This window comes from Apaloderma vittatum, unplaced genomic scaffold (assembly GCF_000703405.1).
Source record: "Apaloderma vittatum isolate BGI_N311 unplaced genomic scaffold, ASM70340v1 scaffold6659, whole genome shotgun sequence".
Taxonomy (NCBI): Eukaryota; Metazoa; Chordata; class Aves; order Trogoniformes; family Trogonidae; genus Apaloderma; species Apaloderma vittatum.
This window is the reverse complement of record NW_009736859.1, coordinates 1-17,542: the sequence shown is the minus strand read 5'-3', so window position 1 is coordinate 17,542 and position 17,542 is coordinate 1. Positions and strand designations below refer to the sequence as shown.

The window sequence follows — 17,542 nt, the reverse complement described above, 5'->3', positions numbered from 1 at the left end:
AAGCCTGTAGCGCTGCTGGGGATTGGTGTGGCCCAAGTGCAGGACCTGGCATTTGGCCTTATTGAATTTCATACAGTTGGCCTTGGCCCAGTGATCCAGCCTGTCCAGATCCCTTCTGCACAGCCTCCCTGCCCTCAAGCAGATCGACACTTCCACCCAGCTTGGTGTCATCTGCAAACTTACTGAGGGTGCACTCCATCCCCTCGTCCAAATCACTGATGAAAATGTCAAACAGGAAGGGCCCCAGCACTGAGCCCTGGGGGACACTACTCATGACTGGCCACCAACTGGATTTAACTCTCTTGACCACGACTCTTTGGACTCGGCCATCCAAACGTTTTTTTACTCAACGAAGCGTGTGCCCATCCAAGCCCAGAGCAGTCAGTTTCTCTAGGAGAATGCTGTCTTTGACACGTAGGGACTGCAGTCTCTTAGCTGTGCCAGTTGTGTTAGGGTAAGGTGGCTTCATGAGCCGCCCTGTCTTTAACCTGCTAAGCTGCTTGAATAATATGGACAGTATAACGTCTGGGAACATCCCTAAGCACAGGAAGGTGCTGATCTGTAGCTAGAGCAGGGACATAAAATAGCAAATATCTCATATAGGTATAGTTGTTACTCAGGCTGCTCCTGCCAGTATACTAAAATTTGCATGCAGTAGTTCAGAGAGGAGATAATAATCAATTTTGCACAGCCAGTACTTTACATCTCCTAATCCACCGGAACTGTATCAGAGATGCCTAATTTCAGCATAAGTGATAGGTCCTGTGAAGTAATGAGATCTCGATAAAAATACCAAAAAATGCTTTCACAAGCAGCAGGTGTGCTGTGCTGTGTGCCAGTGCTGTTAGATCACAATTGCCCTAAATGTGTGTCTAAAAGGTGTGATGTAAAGGTGGCAAGGACAGATTGGGACCATTATGTTTATTAAGCTTGTAGATTGTCTGCTATATAATCATGTAAACACAGGCATTCTGCATGAATGCTCCCCCAGCCCAGTCTTCTGACCCAGTAGCAGATGCGCATAGATGTAAACTTGAGTGAGGCAGTCACATTCTGTGAGCCACTCAAATATGTTACAGCACCCTGAGGCTCAGTGTCTCCTGGAGTGGCGTGGTGCCTTCGCTCTTCTGTCTCTGGCCAGCTGTCCTTCTGCACGTTCCAGTGTGGCTGGGGCACAGTGCAGATAGGACCACTTTGCTCCCTTCCCATCTTTATGGCAGGAGGGACTGGGGAATTGAAAACTTCATCTCACCGACTTTGCTTCGAAACATGAGAGGGAAGGATATCAAGAAAGCCATAAGCTATCACATGAAGCGGAACCAGGTGCTTCTGGACCCTCGGCAGAAGGTACTGTGTACCCCCTGGGTTCAAAGTGCCTCCTAGGATGGCAGCAGCATCTCTTGGGTCTAAAGAGGCAATGTCTTTCCTCTGTGAGTCTCTTCTGTGGGACCACTTGCAGCTTTTCTCCTATCTTTTCCTCCTCTAACTTCCTCTCCTGCAAACACACCTTTATTTCCCTGAACTTTCCCTATCCTGTTGCAGTTTGCTTGTGGGGTTGCCACATGGCCAATATCGTAATGTAGGATGGTCCTGTACAGATCTATTGCCTATCCAGACCAAGCTATCTGTGTATGAAAAGAACACTTCTAGCCTATATGCTCCCTGGCAAACCTTATTTGTCCATCACGTTTCTAAACACCATTTTTTCTCTTTCAAAATGAAGCATATGCTTACTGCAGTCCAAGTGCGCCTGAGCTACCTGCAAATACTGGGAGACCTGAAGATGTACAATGGGAAGATCTTTAATGCCACACTGATGGTATGAGTGCTTTTTTTTTATGTAATTGGGTTTTAGCATGCTGTCTTACTCCTTAGTTTTTGCATCTCTTATGACAGTGTGTCATGTCCAACTTGACCCAAAGGAGAAGAGGGAGTGACTCAGATCCACTGATTCCTTGGTTGGGGTAGAGTGCATGCAACACTAGAGGTCCTTTAATCTTCACAAAAATTTCTCAGTACTGAAGGAATATAATTATGGCTCATAACAAACTGTGGTTTGCCTTGCATTACCCAACAGTTCACCAGAGACAGAGAAGAAAAGAGGAAAGAGAAAAAGGAAAATAGAAATAGATCATGGGTCTGGGTTCCAGTGTTGGTCCAGCCAACAGAAGTCTTTGGTTTCTAGGAGAACTTCTCTAGATGCTATTTGCTGTCTCCTTTTATTCTCATCCTTCAATGTGGGCAACCTCTTTCAAAAATTTATTTCAATTAGCCTTGTTTGCTATGTAAATTAGCATGCATGCTCCTTAGAGGTGTGGAGGGGCAAGTGTTTTTGGTCTTGAATTGAGGCAGTGGTCACCGGTCTCCCTCTGCTGCCTTTCCCTTTTCCCCAGCTCCTTTCTGGGCAATCAGACAGTCCTTGGGGCCGTCTGAAGCAAGTTGTTTCTCCTCATCAGTCCTCTTCAAGAATACGGTCATTAGCAAGGCATACATTGTCGATCTTTTCACAGTGTTTGACACATCTCTGGTAAAAGCTTGGGGGAATTTCCACACCCCCGCCCCACCCTTTAGCAGGTTCCACACTGACAAGCAAGCAATCCTTTTGTTTGGAGGAATGCGTGGGTTGGCCAAAGGTAGCCCCTTGTCTCCTGCACAGTATCTGGATGATAAATGCAAAGATAGGGCACAAGAAGCTGATCTAACCCTTTTCCTTTACTAGTGGGTAAGATAATGTCTGAACCAAAGCAAACCCTATCTAAAGCAGAAATGTTTACTGGATTAATTGTTGATATGAGACTAACAACCTCTTACTGGGTCTCTTTCTCTGTCTTTGCTTTGATGCCCATAGAAAATGTGACATTAGCTCTGTGGTTCAGCTGTTTCAGCCAGCTCTAGTCACACCACTTTTTCGTGTCCTGGGACATTGTAAAAAGTATTGCTAAGGGACTCTGTAATTTTGCACATTTTTTTCTAATTAAAAGTCATGACTCACTCTTCAGACAAGATCTGGGGAGATTTCAAAAATTCTGAAAAGATATTGGTCACGCTTAAACCTTGCTGTAAAAAAGAATGCTGTTTTTTTTCACAAGAGATTTCTTGGAGCTTTTTTTTTGGCCTGTTCCCATTCGAATCTCTACTGAACTGTGGACACAAAGGGTTTTGTACAGAGAGCTGAGCAGTGTAGGTTGGTCTGTACCAGAGGAAGACTGTACTGATGGGTTGTGGTAATGCCTACGTTTAGACCTGCCTGCAAATTGAAATATTTCTGCCAAAATATGTGAGCATTAATTCATTTTTTAAGTGTCTTAATCCTAACAGAAAGTGTTGGTTTCTTCCAAAACCAAAAATTCCTTCCTGAAGTTTCTAGCCAGCCCCAGCAGGTTCATCTGGTGCAGCCTGCCAGGTGACACTTCCGAATAGCAACCTGCTGCTGATCCCCTCTTTGGATCTGCTAGATGACTGGTGCATCTCTGGGGCCACCTGCCTTGGGGACGCAGCTGGTCCCCAGGACAAAGAACACAGTGGCTGGGAGCAGATGACAAGGGGCTCCCTTTGCAGTTGGTTACAGCTCAGTTGTAAGAAAAGTCCAGTATTAAAAGATACCACGCAAGATCCAGTGGCTGAGGAGTCCCTGCCCCACAGAGGCGAAAGGGTTCTTGCTCAGATTTTGGCTACAGAGTTAACCTGTCTCCCTACAGCTACAGGACAGAGAATCATACGTTGCCTTGCTGGTGGGTGCCAAGTATGGGGTGAGCCAGATTATGAATAATAAGCTCAACATCGTAACAAGTCTGGCAGAATTTGAAAATATCAGCAGAGTGGAGCTTACAGAAGAGTCTGAAAAAGTGAGCATGGTGAAAATCTACCTGCAAGATCTGAAGGTGAGCAATGCTTTCACAACGGCCAGTGTGTGGCTCTGTCAGGGGGGGAGTCACACAAGGGGGAAGTCATTGACACCATCTGTTCAAAATCTGACCTTTAGCTGATGGTGTCATTAGGGCTAAAGGCTAAGAACAGTCTGAGAAGGGGAAGCTCATAGAAAGAATACAAAATGACTGAAGAAAAGTGATTCTTCCTGCTGTCCTCCATCAGTGAAGACATATCAAAGAAACAAAATGTGAGAAAAACAGTTTATCTCCTTTGTCTGTGTCTCATGCGAAAACAGAGTGCTCTGCAGTGATGTTTGTTTGGGAGAGGAAGAATAACTTTTCAGTGTGCAGCATGTTCCTGCAGATTGCAGTACAAGCAGTGTTTGTCTATTCTAACATTTTTTACTATTTTCTCCCCTCTTTCCCCTCCCTGACCCCCCCCCCAAAAAAATAATCAAAAAACTCCCAAGCTGCTGACTCTGCTGCTGGAATCAAACAGCGCAAAAGATCTTGTCTGCCTCATCATTGGCTATTACAGACTGTTCGTGGATGCAAATGTCTCCATATTTACCTGGGGAGAGAAAAACCAGCAACTGCACCATGTCTCAGCTGAAGAAGGTATAAAAAAAGCCCGACCATTTTTTTGCCAAAGGATTGGGAGAAAGTGGGTGGGTGCTCCAGCATTAGAGGTGTTATTCTCTCCAGGGAAGAACATCGTGATAGAACAGTAGCCCAGAGATGTGCAGTAACATTTGCAATTTACTAAGACCATCAGTCTTGGTGCAGGATTTCCATCAGCCGCAGACATGCTGGGCAGGGGAAGAGCAGCAGTAATTGTCAGCTTTTCCCAGGAAGTGGAGGCTGAGTGCCTGTCATCAGAATGGCAAACCTGTCACTTGTGCTCTTTTACCACCCCCTTGACCACCTTCCTGTCTGCTGGCACCCCTTGGCCAGCAGAGAGAGGATCTGTTTGCCCTGCTGCACCGTCCCTTGTCAGCTTGACTCCAGCCTCTCAGGGACTGCAGCAGTGAGTTGGCTGGCTGCTGTTCTGCAGCTTCCTCTGGTACTGCTCTGCAGTAAATCACTGCAAAGCAGGCAGGAGGGACAAAGCCTCCTCTGATGGGTTCTTGCCCTGCAGGTCAGATTGCATCTTCACCTTGCTTGCTGATGAGCAATTGAGGGCAGGGCTCTCTGGGCTTTGAGTTGCTGCTGTGCAGACAAGTTTATAACCCTTTTCTGGCTGTTTCTCCTTCCAAACACAAAGAAGAGGCTGGCAGATGTTTTTAAATCCTAGGTTATGAATCTCGAACCTGCAGTGACTCTGAAGACTCCTGGGACCCAGATTCCTCCTCAGAGCATTGCTTGGACGCTCCCATAGCGCATAGCAGTGCCCGTCGTATATGCAACAAGGAGGAGCTGGGGGAGCTCCACAGACTGGAGGAGGACAGCACAAAGCCCCAAGGTGGGGGAAGTGACCAATGCGATGAGGGTGACAATGCAACAGAAAGCACATCCGAGACTTCAGATTCAGTCAACACTGAGAGCCGAGGGTTTAAGACAAGCGGCTCTAGTGACTCTGTGGGTGCACTGGAGGAAGACGAGTTGGAAGCTTGCTCTTCCTCCAAGCCAGAGTTCTTCCACTTCTGCACACCAACAGTGCAGGAGGTGAACAGCTCCGACAAGAGCTTCTTCCCCATTTGTGCTGCAGGAAGCTCCAGCAAGGCAGAAACCAGAGACTACTTCTGTTTCTTGCAAGTACCCCATGCAGAGGAGCCTGGATATGAAGACAGCCCCTCTGAGCAGAGAGGGGAGGACACTGGTGCATCTGTGCTAGAGACCAGGCTGTCTGAAAGAGACACCGTGGGCTACTATAGCCTGTGCTACAGCGTATCCCCTACAGGAAGCATGGAGAGGAGCAATGTCAGTCTCAGCCCTCAAAGAAATCATTGGAAAGATGGGTCTACCCAAGAAGAGGAACTGCATGAAGCAGAGCAGATGGCAGAGGTGAGCGACCTGATTTTGGAGCCACCTCCAGGATTTGGTGACACCAGCTCTGAGGAGGAGTTCTATGATGCTGCAGACAGGCTCAGCCCTCTGGATGCCCTGGCAGGTAAACCCTTACCCACTCGCTGCAGGTCTTCTTCCTTCCACCCGCTAGGATAGGGTATTGCCTGTTTCCCCCTTCAGTCTTCTTGGAGGGGTCACAGAGTGACAGAATTGTTGGAGTTGGAAGAGACCTTTAGAGATCACCTAGCCCAACCACCCTGCTAAAGTAGGATTGCCTAGAGCACATCACACAGGACTGCATCCAGGTGGGGTCTCCAGAAAATGAGACTCCACAAACTCCCTAGGCAGCCTATGCCAGGGCTTCGGCACCCTCACAGTAGAGAAGTTCTTCCTCATATTTAAATGAAACTTCCTGTGTTCCAGCTTGCACCTGTTGCCTCTTGTCCTGTCACTGGGCACCACTGAAAAGACTCTGGCTCCATCCTCCCTGCACCCATCCTTTAGATATTTTTAGACATTGATAAGGTCTCCTCTCAGCCTCTTCCAGGCTATATAGCCACAGAGGGGAAGAAGAATGAGGTCATCACAATTAAAGAGGAAGTGGTGAGTGACCTGCTATGCCACTGAGATGCACACAAGTCTATGGGGCCAGATGGGTTACACCCTAGGGTACTGAAAGAGTTGGCAGACATGCTTGCCAAGCCACTTTCCATTGTTCATCTGAATTCTTGGCTAACTGGGGATGTCCCAATGGTCTTGAAGGCAGAAAATGTAACACCCATCTACAAAAAAGGCAGAAAAGAGGATCTAGGAAACTATAGACTTGTCAGCCTGACCTCGGTACCAGAGAAGGTCGTGGAGCAGATCATCTTGGCTGCCATGACACACCATATAAAGCACAGCTTGGGGATCAGGCCTAGTCAGCATGGGTTTATGAAAGGCAGGTCCTGGCTGACGAACTTGGTTTCCTTCTATAACAAAATGACCCGACTATTGGACGAGGGAAAGGCTGTGGATATTGTCTACCTACCTTTCAAAAAGCCTTTGACACTGTTCCTCACAGAATTCTCTTTGAACTGGCTGCCCATGGCTTGGATGAGCATATGATGTGCTGGATAACGCACTGGCTGGCTGGCTGGGCCCAAAGAGTGGTGGTCAGTGGAGTTAAATGCAGCTGGTGTCCGGTCGCAAGTTATGTTCCTCAGGGCTCAGTGCCGGAACCATTTCTGTTTAACATCTTCATTGATGATCTTGATAAGGACATAGAGTGTATCATCAGTAAGTTTGCAAATGACACCAAGTTAGGGGGGGAGTGTGGATCTGCATGAGGGTAGGGAGGCCCTGCAGTGAGAGGATAGCTAGGGCAATGTTCTGGGGATGAGCTTCAACAAGGTCAAGTGGCAGGTCCTGCTCTTGGGCCACAACAACCCCCGGCAGCACTCCAGGCTTGGAGCAGTGTGGCTGGAAAGATGTCTGGCAGAAAGGGACCTAGAGGTTCTCATCGACAAGCAGCTGAAGATGAGCCAACGTGTGCCCAAGTGGCCAAGAAAGAAAATGGCATCCTAGCTTGTATTAGAGATAGTGTGACCAGAGGATTAAGGAGGTGATTGTCCCTCCCTGGACTCGGCACTGCTGAGGCCACACCTTGAGTGTTGTGTCTACTTTTGGGCAGCTCAATCCAAGAGAGATCTCAGGGTGCTGGAGCGAGTGCAGAGGAGAGCAACGAAGCAAGGCAAGGGCCTGGAGAATAAATCTTACGAAGAGCAATTGAAGGAGTTGGGGCTGTTGAGTTTGAAGAAGAGGAGGCTGAGGGGAGACCTCATCACTCTCTACAACTGCCTGAAAGGACGTTGCAGAAAGGTTGGTGCTGGTCTCTTCTCATGGATAATGAGCGATAGAACAGGAGGGAACGTCTTCAAACTGCAACAGGGGAATTTTTCCAGCAAGAGTGGTCAGAGGTTTGCACAGGCTGCCCAGGGTGGTGATGGAGTCCCCATCCCTGGAGGTGTTTAAAGGTCGTTGAGATGTGGTGTTGGGGAGATGGTTTAGGCGTGAGCTTTGCAGAGTTGGGGTCATGGTTGGACTCAATGATCCCAGGGGTCTTTTCCAACCTGAATGATTCTATGGTTCTCTCTCCCAACCTTTCCTGATAAGAGAGATGCTCCAGTCCCCCAGTCATCTGTGTTGCCCTCTGCTGGACTTTCTCCAGCAGTTCTGTCTCCCTTGAACTGGGGAGCCCAGAACTGGACGCAGTATCCAGATGTGGCCTCACCAGGTCAGAACGGAGGAGGAGGATGACTTCCCTCAATCTGCTGGGCACACTCTATGCACCCCAGGACACCACTGGCCTTCTTGGCAAAACGGGCCTGTTGCTGGCTTGTAATTAACTGACTCCAGGGACTCCAAGACCCCTCTCCTCAGGGCTGCTTTCCAGCAAGTCAGCCCCTAACCTACACTGGTGTGTGGGGTTCTTCCCTCCAGGTGCAGGACCCTACACTCACCTTTGTTGGACCTCATGAGGTTCCTCTCTGCCCAACTCTCCAGCCTGTCCAGGCCACGCCGATGATATGGGAGACAGTGCCAAAAGCCTTGCTGAAGTCAAGGTGTTCTTTCAGCTCTTCACAGTTTTACCAAGATTTTTGAAGGACTTTTGAACAGCCATTCTTCATAAGCCACTCTTTAGCAGTGATACAGTGGATGTGCACACAGGAGTCAGAGCTATAACTTTACAGGGAGATTTGTCCTTGCATTCCAGCATTGGATCCCAGAAAAAAATATTATTTTTAATGAATTCCACATTCTGGGAAGTTCTCAGGTTTCTGCAGGAATTCCAGAATGCTGTTGCATGGCTGTGCCTGATTCTGACACCAACATGCTACATGACATCTCTGGGTGACCCTGCTCTGGCAGGGGGGTTGGACTAGGTGATCCTTTGCAGTCCCTTCCAACCCCAAACATTCTGTGATTCTGTGTTGTGACTAAGTTCTGTGCATTGTTCTATGTAGGCTGAAGCTTTGATGATGAAAAGAGTGATGAGTCTCAGAAACAGAACACAGGAAAGATATGTGTCTTTGCACTGACAAAGTTTTATGGCAAATACTCCCACTGTCAGGCAGTACCTTCACTTTGCTATCTTCCTTGAAACTACGGAGAGCTAGAAGCTGTACAGCATTATTGTTCCATCCAGCTCCAAGATTAAAAATAATTTTTGAGTCACGGGCATGCTAACTGGGTCAAGGTGTCCTGTGGCTGAGCAGTTCCCCGGTAGTTGTATTTTCTCAGAAAGGAAGGGATTCCTGTTTCTGGAATAATCAGCTCTTTCAGTGTTAACCGAACTTCTTAATAATTTGGTTTGTGTATTTAGAACAGTTCTGGCTTTTGCAGTTTTGCATGGTAACAATACCATGTTCAGGCAGAAGATTTTAATCTGCAGACATTTTTATAATCAAAATATCCAGGCTGGGAATTTCTGTTAATGTTTCCATTCAATGTTAATAAATCTGCAGCTATATGCAGTGCTCTCTGCAGATGTTGACAATATCACGAAATTTAACTTGAGAATTATAGCCGTACCTGCAGTCAGATCAAGAGACTCCAGTAAACAAGCAGAGAGACACCCTTTGTCACTAATCCTGGACTTCAGTCTTTGTAGCCACAGGTCTAGAGTCTTTTATTTTTCTTAATAGAGCTAGTTCCAAGTATGTGCTTGATCATTACGTAAAAGACAGTTTCCTTTATCACTTGGGAGCCAGGCTTTGTTGCCAAATGTTTGGGTCTGCAGTCACAGGACCTCATTAAGAACTTTTTGACCTACTGCATAGACACACGGATATTCTGTTGCCTGTGGCTATTTCTTGACTTACATGTGTTTTTCTTGCCAGCAGGCTATGATAGGACGTCCCAGGAGGGTACAAACAACTCCTGCGGCATACTAAATAAACCAAGGTGTTACAACTTGGGGGAAAACCTGATGACCAGGCAAACAGCAAGCGAGAAACACGGAAAGGAGGAGCTAACATATTCCAGGAGCCTGAGGAAGAGAAGATCTTTCCTGAAAACCGATTACACCTCGCAGGTCACTTTCCCTTTGGCTTTGCCCAGCTCTCTGCAGAGCTGCTGCTCCTGGCCTGTCCCACACCCCCACCTGGCTCAGCTTCCCGCTCTGCCCTCCTCAGTGACCATCCAGAAGGATGAAGAGCTGGGACTTCCTGCTGCCACCCAGGCCCAGAGTGACACTGCTAGCACCAGCCCATCCTCTGACCCGATGGAAATGGAGCCTGACACCATGGAAACAAAATCCTTGACCAACTCAGTGGTTTCCTCCATTTCAGCTGTTTGCATGCAGGGTTACAAGCACAGGGAGGAGAGTGCAGGCATCACCACACCTGTGTATGGTGGCCTCCAAGCTGCACACGCTGTACATCCACCTGTCCTGTCCCTGGAGGAAGCTGGGCCCCTTCCTAGGGGACAAAGCAGAGCTGCCCAGGAATGTTCCTCCCTGAAGGCAGATACTGGGTGGCGGGGTGAGGAGAGCTGTGTGGCCATCAGAGGCTGGCTGGCCCAAGTGGCACTGGAGGAGGCAGGTGAGGCAGCGGCAGCCCAGCACGAGGCTGGTGATGAACCCCCATTCCCAAGCCAAGAGGTGACTTGCCCTGCTAATAAACACACTCTGCTGCCATCAGCTCATGGCCCCAGTGTGGCCACTACTCATGAGGTGGCCCAGGACCCAGGGCTGCTGCCGACTGCTGGGAGGGAAGCAGTGTGTGAGGAACCTGTCCCAGCTCCCTGTGAAGAAAGAAAAGCTAACTGTGAGGGCCATGCTGAAAGTAGGAGTGGCAGTGCCTTGTCACAGGCAAAAAGGAGACAAGTGATGAACAAGGAGGCCTTATGGAAAGTGCACCATAAAAATGACGTTGGTTTTCCAGATGCAACCCAGCTCTTAGCGGATTGCAATAGCACTTCAGGGGTTATAACTCGCCTCTCCTTGCTGTCATTTGGGGTGAGGACAGACCTCACATCACCCGGCCCATCTCAGGAAAGAGCAGATATCCCACTAGAGCTTTTGGCCTCTCAGAAGACCAGTGGATGCTTGGGGGCTGATGCTGACAGGAGGGAGGTGCAAACGACCCCATCTGGACCACCCATCAAGACAGAGTTAGTAAGCAGCCAGAGGCTGGATGAAGGAGAGCCCAGAAAAGATGCAGGAAATGTGGCTTACAAACAGCCGCGTTCAGGCTCTGCTTCCCAGAGAACAGGCTGCTGAGGTGAGGAAAGACTTTTCTCCCACTCCATCTGCAGGGCTTTCCATCTCCTCAGGCCCAATTCACTTGAGCTGGCTGGGGAAAAGAGCAGGAGGCCATGGGGCTTCAAAACACTCCTTCCTCTGCTTTAATCACAAGAAGGATGAGCAGACTCCTTCTGACCCCATCATGAACAGGTCCTTGGGTTTTTCCACGATGAAGATGATTTCTCCACCACAGCTTGGGATGGACAAGTGCAGCTGTCGGTTGTCCTATATCAGCTGCTTCCACAGGCCTGATGACAAGGGGGAATGCGAATCCACCATCCCCATGTGCAGCACATTTCTGGGGCCCCTCACCACCCCACCGTCCAGCAGCGGCAGTCTTCCTGGGACCCCTGTAAGCAGTTACCCAGTCTCCATCTCTCAAGACATGGCAAGGTGGGACCCTCATGTACAAGCTCTCAGCCACCTGAAGGACCAAGCACAGATGAGCCCTGCAGATTTCTCATGCTTCCTAGCCTACACCGCAGAGCTTCAGGAGGTCGTGGGGAAGCTTTCTGGGAACCAAGGAACCCACCTGCAAGATCAATGTGTAGAGCAGGGCACAGAGAGCAAGGGTGCCCTTGGCTTAGCCTCCCGGAACCTGCTGTCGAGTTGCCAGGAGCTCCTGAAAACAGAGCAGCCTCTCAAGGAGCTGCAGGGTGCACTGAGAGTGACATTCGACCACCTGGTTCAGCTGGCAGTGGCCTGCTTCCAGGTCACGCACTGCCAGCAGTGCAGGCAGAGGCAGACGGAGCTCGGGGCTGCACTTGTGGACGTGGTGGGCACCTACCACCAGCTTGTGCAGGCTGTTCACCAGCAGCTTTGCAGGCAGGGCTGCCCAGATCTGGGTGCCAAGCTCCTCACCCGCCAGCACACAGCCCTTACAGCTGCCATGTTTTGTCTCCTGCAGCAGCTCAGGGTTCCTCCGTTGTGATGAGGCTGTGGCGGCACATGAGTGCGCTGTAGGGGGAAGACCCCAGCCATGTTCCCTCTGTCTCTTCCCCACAGGATGTTCAGCCCCACAGCTCTAGAATGGTCACAGGATGACGTGTCCACTCATGTTGGCTTTGCTCCACTGAGAAGTGCCCTGTCCGAGCAGTAGTCAATGGGCAGGGCGTACCGCCCTTCAGAGCAGCTTTCTGCAATTCTGCTCATGCTATCTGTGTGTAGTGCAAACTTGTACAGTACTTCAGTGGCTCATGTATCTTGCCTGGGGCTTGTCCCTCACCTCTAAAAGGCCTTGCAGGACAGTCTCAAGGTGGTGTCTTGGCCACGTCCTGTCACCTGTGGAGAAAGACAGGAGCCTTTTGGCCTGCCTCTCATCCCTCCCTCTCGCCCCACTTCTTACTCCCCAGGCAGAATCTTGAGTGATGTCAAATCCCCGCCCTACTCCACCATGAAGGAACCCAGGCTGCTTTGTCCACCTTCTGTGGCTGAGGTTGTGTCTGGATTTGTAAAAGAAACCTCTTTTGCAACAAAGCTATGTGTATTTAGCTGCTTTTCCTTGCAGGAGCAGAAGAGAGGGTTGTCCCAGGCAAGGAAGGCTTGTGCTGCTACGTATGCTGCTGCTGAGCAAACTCAGGGCCTCCATCAGGCAGCTGAAGTCTCTTCCCCTAAAGCCCAAGTTCAGACCTCTGAGTACACACCCACAGCTGATGAGCAGAGGGACGTGAAGAATGGGAAGAGGGCACAGGATGCTAAAACGGGCCACAGGGTGCAGTGAAGCCACAGACATTGGCAAACACAGATTGAGCCTCTGTGGGGAGACACACCCAGCACCCATAAGCACCTGCTGCTGCAGGGCCTTCTCACACTGCCTCATGGGCACTGAATTCCAGGCATTGTAAAAGGGCCTTGATGTGAAGCAGAAATGAACACGCATGAGCATACAACATAGTAATTTACCTCAGAAGACCTTAAAGTCCTTCTGCTGGTGGTTAGACTATCATTGATTGTGAAGTTTTACATTTATTGTTTTTAGCAGCAATGGCTGAGGTAACATACTGACTTAAATGCATCAAAAATGCTTTGCTGTGGCTCTGAACTCCGCCACTGCTTTGTGCAGGGCAGGCAAATCCCAGGTATCCTTCCAAGAGGAACACTGGAGTTAGTGAACTTCAAACGTCTGGGTGGTGACGCACCATGCATCAGTAACTGTAAGGATGCAATGACAGTTTAAACATTTTATTTTAGATTTATAGATTAGATACACAGGATTAGTTATAAGCTTCAACAGCCTGTCAAGTCTTCAATTCATCTGGTTTAAAGTTGTTAGGGCATGGTGCACCTGGGAATTGATTTTCCATTGGGGAATCACTTCCCGTCCTGTGTTCTCCATTGGAACAGCACTGTCCTTTTCCATGGGAAGGAGATGTCCTTGCCAGTCAGCTTTGCAATTCTAACTTCTGCTTTCTCACTGTTTAATCAGGATGAAAGAAATACCTTAAAGCTCTCCTTCCTGTCCAGAACACGTGCAGATGCATGAGTCAGGAACACTAACAAGCATCTGCAAGGAAGCAAAACTGAATTTGTGTCAGTTTTGACTTGATCCAGGGCTCCACTGGCTTTTGTTTTCTGTTCAAGGAGAAAAGTACTTTCCAGCATTGTACTGCTGAGGTAGAATGTGTCACTCTCAACAAGGTCCTTAAACAAGACTTGAGAGGTGTTTTCTCTATGCACATTCATGTTGGTGCCTCTGCCTGAAATTTGGACTTTGCCTCTCTTGTCTGCACAGCTCCTTAACATCACAAAATAAAAGAGTTCTCTTGTCATTGTCATACTTCCACTTATTTCACTGCATCTGGTAACGTGTAGCCTTTTCCAGAAGAAACTCCAGCTTTCAAGGCTGTTGGCCAGCTTCGGGTCTCATAGTAGGTTGATAAGACTTCAAAGACTGTGAGGAACAGAGAGATGTCACATGTTGTGGTGTCAACAGCAAGCTCCACAATATACACCCCACTGGCTGCAAAACATCAGGAAGTTACCGTAGCTGATGCCAGAGGTTAGCATGGGGTTTGCATTCCCCCTTATTGGAACAAGTATTTGAGGCAGCTTATCTAGGAGGAGGTGACTGTTTTGAAGATTACTTGGGGGGGCTCTGCACAGGAAAAGCAGAGGCTGTGTCAGCTAAAGCAAGGAGCCCCCAGTGACTATTGTGACTAACCTCTACTGCCTGTCTGTGCTGCTGAGAGTGCACCCATGGCGGGTCACAGCTACTGTGCTTCCACCATCGCCTCTCCAATGCAGTGTCTCCACATCGGGATTCCCTTGGGGGACACAGTTGTTCCTAGTTGTTCTGTGTGGTGCTCTCAGAGCCCTCCACTGCCTCCTCTGCCTTATGTGGACAGAGAGGGTGACCCAGTCCTCATGCCAGCGGTAAGAACTTACTAGAGCTGGCCTAGGATATGAGTCTGTAGTCCCTTGCAGAAAAGTGTTCACATTAGAAAGCCACAGACTGCCAGCAGAGGTGGAGGAGCACGGGCACATGCACATCCAGCCCACAGCCATGACAAGGAGCCGTCACAGTGGTAAAGCACACGAACACCCTGTCCTAGCGTTGCTGTGACTGAGCCTGACAGAGGCCTGACAAAGTCTGTCCTCCCTCGCCTGGGAGCTCATGCAACTGGCAGCAACAGCAGCCTCCTTGCATCCCCCACATTAACTGTTCACGGCTTTGTGCAAAGCAAGAGTGATGCAAGTCCTGCTCCCCTGAGAACAGGCTGGTGCACAGAAGCGCACACCACCTTTAAAATGGGGGCAGCAGGGATAAAACCTAGTGAGAGAAAGCTCTGCTCCCAGCGTTTCCCTCATTTCTCAGCTCTGCACCTCCATTTTGAAAACACTGCTGCCTCAGCACCAGATAGCCTCCCCGCTCCTCCAGCCCAGGCAAGGACAGGATGTGGCTCAGCCTCTCACCTTGATTAATTGCCAGTGTCTCTGAATGGTAGTTTTTTGTGTTGGCAGTTTTCACCATGTACTCACGAATGGGGAGGCGGGCTGTTTGCACCGACTGCTCCTGTGCCCTCTGCAGAGTCAGCTTCTGCACGGGAAACAAGAACCAGATGCCCAGTGTGCACAAACCTGCATGTGTGTACTGCACGTCATTTTGGCTGTGAAGCAACATAACTGTCCTGGGGCTCATTTCACCCAGACTGCTGCAGTCTCAGCCTGGTGCTGGATCCAGCTGAAACCTTGAGGGAAGACGGACGATGGTACACCAGTGATGTCTCAAATCGAGGCAGCAGCAGCACTGGGCACTCCCAATGGGATGTCTCTACTGTCAAGAAAGGATGAGGCAGACCGCACCTTCAAGTTCCGACAGGCTACTACCCACCTTGTGAATGCTTTCATCCACCAGGCCTCCAAGGACATACACTTTATTTGGATCAATATCTTCAAGGACTAGAAACAAGATAAGTAGTTGCTCACAACCATACAACAGTAAAATCCTGCACTACACCATTCTGCAAGGAAGACCCCACTCCCATGGGAGAGCTGTGGCCAGAGTCACCCTTCACCCTGGATCCTCAGACTGTGCGGGAGGATGAGGTTTCAGAGACAAGAGTGAAACGGGGAGATCAGGCGCAGGCCAGATACCACACTGCTCCCAGTAAGCGCTGTCTGTTCTGAGATGTGGCAGGCCTGGTCAGTCTGATCCTACTCTGCTCTGCGGATGTCTCTTCACTGGCACGGTCAGTCACTAAAACCTTACCCCACCCTGCTCAGAGTAAGGCTCTTGCATAAAACAAGAAAGAAATCTATGTCCCCAGGAACATGTGGCCAGTTAGAAATGGAGAAGGAGGAGGGAAAAAAAACACACCAGCAAATTAAGCAATAAAGGGAACATAGTAGCTGTGGCACTGTAGCTGAGAAAGAAGTTGTTTAGGCTATAGGAATAGATGTAGCATCAGAACTAAGTACACAGTATCTCTTGTGCAATCTGACACAAGGAATGCATGGAATTGAATCACCTTAAGTATCAAATAGTCTCAAAAAGAAAAGCTTAAAAAGCAACATTTTGCCCTAGTTCCCCTGAGCCTAAAGCATGCAAAATATTTACCATTCTCGGAGTCAGGAGTGAGATAAACAATCACATCTAAAGGGAACAGGTCCAGGAAGCTTTCTTCAGTTGTATCTATCTGAAAAGTGCAAGACATGGAGAGAAGAAGCCCATTAACTCAGTGTCCATCTGCCAGAGCAAAACCGACCCTCAGAGACAGAAATGTATTGGAACTGACACTACTCCCTTAGCTGGTGTTTAAACTCCTACAGATAGAGTAACATTTTATAAATTAGAAAATGTTTCTATATGAGCATGGAACAATATGTATCTCAAAATCCATTAAATTCTCTTATCATCAAAATCCCTTGGCATGGTTTGAGAAACAGAGATCAGCAATAATTACCTAATTTCAAACGAGAATCACAGAATCATCAAGGTTGGAAAGGACCTTAAGATCATCAAGCCCAACCTACAGCCCTACACCTCCCTAACACCAAACCAGCTCCTGAAGTGCTACATCCAGCCGTTTTTTAGACACATCCAGGGATGGTGACTCCACCACCTCCCTCAGCAACCCATTCCAATGCTAAAATGGAGATTCAGGAATCTCCATTTCAGGTGGTTTTCTCCTCTGTCCCCTGAGGTTAGCACGTGTGGCGTCATACACACTATAGAACACACGGCTCAGCATCACTGCCACAACCTGTGCGTGTGGGTCTCCAGCTCGAGTCAGGCTGAGCCTGGCACAAAAGCCCAGGACAGGAGCACATGACTTGCCCAAAGGCTGACCAAGCTTCTGTGTCTGCCAGGCCCCAGTACCGCAGGTCTCTCTGCAGAAGTTGGCCAGAAGGAAGTCTTCTCCTGCAGGCAGCAGGGACAAAATCTCTAACCTGAAGGCCTTGCACATCACCCTGTGACCTGCCAGTTATTGTCTCCTGCCAAAGGGCAAGATCCGACTTTGACCAGTGTCGCTGCACTGCACGCCCCCACCACTCAGAGCTCTCATCCCAGCCCACCTCAGCCTGTCGAGGGCCAGCACCGTGACTGCAGGGTGCTACCAGGCTTGAAAGCACTGTGGTCAGAGACCCTTACCAAATAATTGGAGAAGCCATCATTCATGCGAAAACACTCCTCGTAGATCAGTGAGCCCACCACAAACTCCGTCAGATAGAGCCAAAACGGCTTCGTGGCCCGCCTGTTTGCCCCGTAGAGTCTCCTGATCTGGGAGGCGAGGCGGCTTGTTTCCTTCCAACAAATGACAAGCACAGTGACCCACAGACCGAGGGGCAGGGGCTCACACGCTCTGTCCTGCAAGCACCCCCAGCACCCACATGGCTGCCTGGTGGGTCAAGCTCCCCAGGGAGCACAGCCCAGCCGTGC

The 17,542-nt window shown here is 49.3% G+C and overlaps 2 protein-coding genes across 2 annotated transcripts in view; one reads left to right on the top strand and one right to left on the bottom strand.

Moving 5' to 3' along the window:
* Positions 1-12,094, top strand: part of FRMPD1 (FERM and PDZ domain containing 1) — a 27,956-nt gene extending 15,862 nt beyond the window's left edge. Inside the window, 7 exon segments of the mRNA XM_009877115.1 lie at positions 1,221-1,347; positions 1,724-1,819; positions 3,699-3,881; positions 4,340-4,487; positions 5,164-5,979; positions 9,758-11,105; positions 11,107-12,094. Coding sequence (XP_009875417.1) covers positions 1,221-1,347; positions 1,724-1,819; positions 3,699-3,881; positions 4,340-4,487; positions 5,164-5,979; positions 9,758-11,105; positions 11,107-12,094 — 3,706 coding nt within the window.
* Positions 12,095-13,946: 1,852 nt separating this feature from the next.
* On the bottom strand, positions 13,947-17,407 carry TRMT10B (tRNA methyltransferase 10 homolog B (S. cerevisiae); the record flags this gene model as incomplete). Its single annotated transcript, XM_009877114.1, has 5 exons — positions 13,947-14,053; positions 15,076-15,199; positions 15,494-15,561; positions 16,220-16,298; positions 17,255-17,407. Coding segments are annotated over 5 exons (531 nt in total), but the record flags the coding sequence as incomplete, so codon positions are not given.
* Between the last annotated feature and the right edge of the window lie 135 nt (positions 17,408-17,542).